The sequence below is a fragment of the Centruroides vittatus genome, unplaced genomic scaffold (genome assembly GCF_030686945.1).
Source record: "Centruroides vittatus isolate TY-2023 unplaced genomic scaffold, ASM3068694v2 contig_462, whole genome shotgun sequence".
NCBI lineage: Eukaryota > Metazoa > Arthropoda > Arachnida > Scorpiones > Buthidae > Centruroides > Centruroides vittatus.
This window is the reverse complement of record NW_027122258.1, coordinates 16,485-21,760: the sequence shown is the minus strand read 5'-3', so window position 1 is coordinate 21,760 and position 5,276 is coordinate 16,485. Positions and strand designations below refer to the sequence as shown.

The following is a 5,276-nucleotide window of genomic DNA, read 5'->3' as shown; positions in this document are numbered from 1 at the left end:
AAAGGGTAGATTTGTGGCCAACCTTCGATTAAATGGCACCTTATTGTCCCATGAACTCGTTGTGATTGACGGACTTTTACTTCCATGCCTGCTCGGAAGAGACTTCCTACAAAAATATAAGGTATTGTTGGATTTTGGTGACTTAGAAATGGAAATTGCTATCCCCGAGACAGGGGTAGGTATTAGATGCAACCTAAAGGAATTGCAGACGCCATTGAAAGGAGAAAAGTTAACAAAACTAAAAACTGTTTTGAATAAATTCTTACATATTTTTAGTGACCATCCTGGACTCACCAACTACGTAGAACATGCCATCGAGACGGGGGATGCCCCACCAGTTTCGAGCAGACCGTATAGGTATTCGCCTGTAAAGCAAAAAGAAATGCAAAGGCAAATAGCAGAAATGCTAAAAGAAGGGATAATCAGACCTTCCAATGCCCCATGGGCCTCTCCTGTAGTGATGGTGAAGAAGAAGACGGGAGACTGGAGACTGTGCGTAGATTATCGTAAGTTAAATAGTATAACAGTAACAGATAGATTTCCTTTACCTATCATTTCCGATTTATTGAATTCGCTAAAAAAGGCCAAGTACATTACTACACTGGATTTGTCGTCAGGGTACTGGCAAGTCCCGGTAAAAGAGAGCGATAGAGCCAAGACAAGCTTCATTACTAGCGAAGGACTCTACGAGTTTTTAGTAATGCCATTCGGATTAAAAAATGCACCGGCAACCTTTCAACGCCTGATGAATAGAGTCCTGAATGGAATAAGGTCCCGCTATTGCGAGGTATATTTAGATGACATAATTATCTACTCTTCTAACTTTTCAGATCACCTTCAACACCTTGAGAACGTTTTGCGGCGACTGTCAGAGGCAGGCCTGACCATCAAACTAACCAAAAGTCATTTTTGCCGACCCGATGTACATTACTTAGGGTTCCATGTAACTGAAAAAGGTTTGTCCACCGACCAAGGTAAGGTAGAAGCAGTCAGAAAATTTCCACAACCTAACAACACGAAGCAGCTAAGCACGTTTTTAGGTATGTGTAGTTGGTACAGCCGCTTTATTCCGCATTATGCAACTATAGCCGAACCACTGTACTGTCTGCGACGAAAACGTATCAAATGGAATTGGAGTCCTGACTGTGAGAAATCCTTTCAACTATTAAAAAAGCACCTTATAACTGCTCCTGTTTTGCAGCTACCTGAACCCAACGTCCCATTTGTACTCTACACCGATGCCAGCACCGTAGGACTTGGAGCTGTCCTCTGTCAAGACCGCCCCATAGCCTATGCAAGCCGAACCCTTCAGAAAGCTGAGAGAAATTATACAACGACTGAATTGGAATGCCTCGCCATCGTGTGGGCTGTGGAAAAGTTCCGCGAATACCTTGATGGGACGGACTTCACGGTAGTTACCGATCACGCAGCTCTGCGATGGCTACAGAGTTCGAAAAACCTTTCAGGTAGGCTAATGAGGTGGGCATTACGCCTACAAGAATTTAACTTTTCTATTAGACACAGGGGTGGCAAAGATAACCAGCTTCCGGATGCTTTATCTCGCTTACCACTCGAAGTGGACAACGTAAAGGAAACGGATCTTTCTACGAAGTTACTAACCATCGTAAGTATCACTAATAGAGAGGAAATAATCCAGGCACAGCGAAACGACGCCGAATGGAAGGAGTTGTATAAATACTTACAGGAGGGGGATTTACCCTCAGATCCAAAAATGGCATCCGAATTAATTGGTAAGTCACGACACTATGAAATTATTGATGATTTATTACATTACCATCGTAGGAAAAACGACAGAGGATGCCCGCGACCCGTAATTCCAAAGGCACTCAGGCCAGCAGTATTAAATGAATTACACGATCATCCGACGGCAGGGCACCTCGGATCGAGAAAAACGGTCAAAAAAATCGGGCAAAGATGTTATTGGCCCGGTATGAATAAGGAGATTAAACGATATGTATCCAGCTGCCACACCTGCCAAACTACTAAATGGATACAACAAAAACCTGCAGGGTTCCTGCAAAGTACGAAAACGTCAGAACCAGGGGAGAAAGTAGGTATTGACATAGTAGGACCGTATCCTAGATCTAAAAGAGGTAATGCCTATATGCTCGTAATAGTTGATTACTTTAGCAAATGGGTGGAATTATTCCCACTAAAAGACATTACAGCACCTACTGTTGTAAATTGTTTTGTTAATGAATTTTGTTGCCGATACGGCATGCCGAAAAATCTAGTATCCGACAACGGACCCCAATTCATCTCAAGACTTATGAGTGAGGTATGTGAGAAACTAGCTATAAACCACATATTAACTACCCCTTATCACCCACAGTCGAACTTCACGGAGTGAGTGAATAGAACCTTAGGCAGAATGATCGCAGCATACGTAAAGAAAAACCATAGGGATTGGGATCTACACCTCCAGAAGTTAGCTCTTGCTGTACGTACCAGTGTACAAGATTCTACGAAATTTACACCCTCGAAATTACACCTCGGCAGAGACATAACACTTCCTTGGGATCGTCTCATAAATCTGCCTAACCAACCTCAAAGTGTAGAAGAAAAATATGACGAACTTCAAAAGATTCTAGAACAAGCACAGAGAAACATAAGAAAGGCTCAACGCCAACAAGAAAGAACGTATAATCTAAGACGGCAGCCACTCTCATATAAGGTGGGTACACCTGTATTATTAAAAACTCATCCAATTTCTTGTTCTCCCAAACGTTTTAGTGCAAAATTTGCCCCGAAATGGTCTGGACCTTATGAAATTTCCAAGGTGATATCGCCATTAGTCTACGAACTACAGGACCCCGCTACAGGAGCCAAACATGGACGACATCATATATCAAACCTTAAGAAATACAACTTGTTTCCAACCGTATCACCAGTTCCTCTTGATCAGACGTCACCAGCACCCCGACGACTTCGACCCCGAAAGAAAATAGACTACCGACAGACTGCCAAACAGAGGTCTAAGAAATGAATAAAGAAAACAATAGCACCGATAATAGTTACAATTTATTGTCAATCATCGATGTTAGGAAACTGTAAATCTCTTCCTCATCGACAAATATCTACAACCACAGCTTTATTACCAATATTACGGTACCAGGACGGGCACCCTTACTGGTATATAATATTTTTCAAGCCCTATAAAAGAAATATCCGGTATTTCTTTTTTTTCAGAGGGGAGGGGTGTAAAGGAGTCAATGTCCGATCGTTAATTTTTGTTTTCGGGCGTTATTTTTATTTTATTCTTTTCTTTTTCTTGGTTCCTTTTTTTTGTTGTTACGGACAAACTCTCAAGCACCAATGACCAAAATAACAAAAAACGAAAATTTTTAACTTAGTTTGCATCGGTGCCCGATCCTGGAACATCATCCTATGTAAATTAGACAGTGCGGAGCTACACTGGATGAACAATTAAAAGCGGAACAGCCAGGACCAAGAGGAGAGAGAGCTTCAGGTGACCAGGGTGGTAAACGTTGTGGGTGATAAGCTCGAGGAGATTGTATCGTTTGGCTATACACTATTTATAGTTTGAGTAAGAGATAAAACGTTTTCTGTATTATTAGAAAGACGTACAAGATTCTGCTTATTGATTTGGTTATTACTTTACAATTAGATAACTTTTGTTCGGGTCAATTACCCCATTATTATTTTGGTTGTTAATGGAATTAAAGTTTATTTTTATTGTTCAGGACTGGTTGTGGTTTGTGGAAATTATTGGTTTAAATAAAGTCCAGGCCTGGTACTTACCCCATTATTATGTAACCTCTTTTTGTTTCCGAAAGCGGTGGGTTACAGGAGTAAAGCAGCAACACAGCAATACTGCATTACTTCTTTTAGTAGTAATGTATGAGTGAGTCTACTGTAACGAGACGATGTTATATTATATTCAGAGGGGCATATTACAGTAAATAATGTCGTATCGATTATTAATACTGACCACAGTAGAAAAAAAGCAAAGCAATTACATTTAAAAATTGCATAGGATTGTAATTGCAATTAAATGTAAAATATGAAGAGGTATATTAGTTTTTGCGTGAAGCGACTGACTATATGTAGCCTATATAAATCAGAATTCCCAAGTTTCGGTAGTAATTTTTTTCGTCCCTTCAGTGCTTATACTAATACTCAGTAAGTCGTTCAAAAGATACTTTTCTTCAAAGGTAGCGTTCAATATTTCAGGTTTTTCTATAAACAGGTTCCAAAATATAAACAATCGAATAGTGGAAAAAGTCGGCAAAACAATTATAGTTTGTTCTTTTTTTCAACCGGCATTGAGACACTTGTAGATAAACTATTGGACTTAAATAATTCAAATTTTAAACGTAAGCCTTTCTCGTCATTAACGAGGGTCGATTGGTGAAAGGGCACAGAACTTTTCCGTACTTCTGTTATAGTTTTATCGCTTAATTTTTGGATAAAATTTCATTTTAATCATTACCAACGGTACTTACAAGTTTTTTTTTTATTTTTGTTTGTTTTTGCATTCACTTCCAAGCGCGAACTTATCTTGACCAAAGAGAAACTCTGAAGAAAAAAAAAATTTAAACGTTTTTTTAATTATCATCATTTTTTACATGGTGCAATTTATGAATTATTAGAAAAAATTATTTCAAATACACCTTATATAAAATGTATAAAACGTATCCTCTGATATAGCTAAAATTATATGACTTATACCTATTCGTTTTATAGAGTTTAATTTATATTGATGAATATTTAATAATAAAAATTATCTAAATTATTATAGCAGACAATAAATTTATCACGTTGAGTCATCGAAATCTGGCAAAATCAATAAATATTTTATGATTCTGAACAATAAATGTGAAGTAGAAAATTGTCATAATATCACACGAAATAAAGCACTGTAATTATATATTCAGTATATAATGGGAAAGCTGGATGTCTGTGTAGCTGACGTGGCACCCTGGGACCCTCTTTGTGAAATTCATATACCTTTCTAGGAATCGCGGGATAGAATTCGAAATGGTCAAAAACACGTAGATATTTTCGGGAGTTATCTGTCGGATTGGTCAGCTTATCTACACCTGGCAGACCCATTGTGGGTCTGGACAAATTTATATTGAGTTGTTGGAAGATCTAGAGCACACAAAGCGAAAAAAAATTAAAGAAAATACTTTATTCAATATTTTAAAACAAATGAAGTGATTATTGTTTTAAAATTGAATAATGTGTTATAATTTTATTTATACATTGTGATTTTTATGTGTGACATATAC

The 5,276-nt window shown here is 38.1% G+C and overlaps 1 protein-coding gene across 1 annotated transcript; it reads left to right on the top strand.

The window, feature by feature from the left end:
- The first annotated feature begins 2,392 nt into the window (after positions 1–2,392).
- LOC136977655 (uncharacterized) lies at positions 2,393–3,007 on the top strand. Its single transcript, XM_067273183.1, has one exon. The coding sequence runs from the start codon at positions 2,393–2,395 to the stop codon at positions 3,005–3,007; it is 615 nt and encodes a 204-aa protein (XP_067129284.1).
- Positions 3,008–5,276: the final 2,269 nt, after the last annotated feature.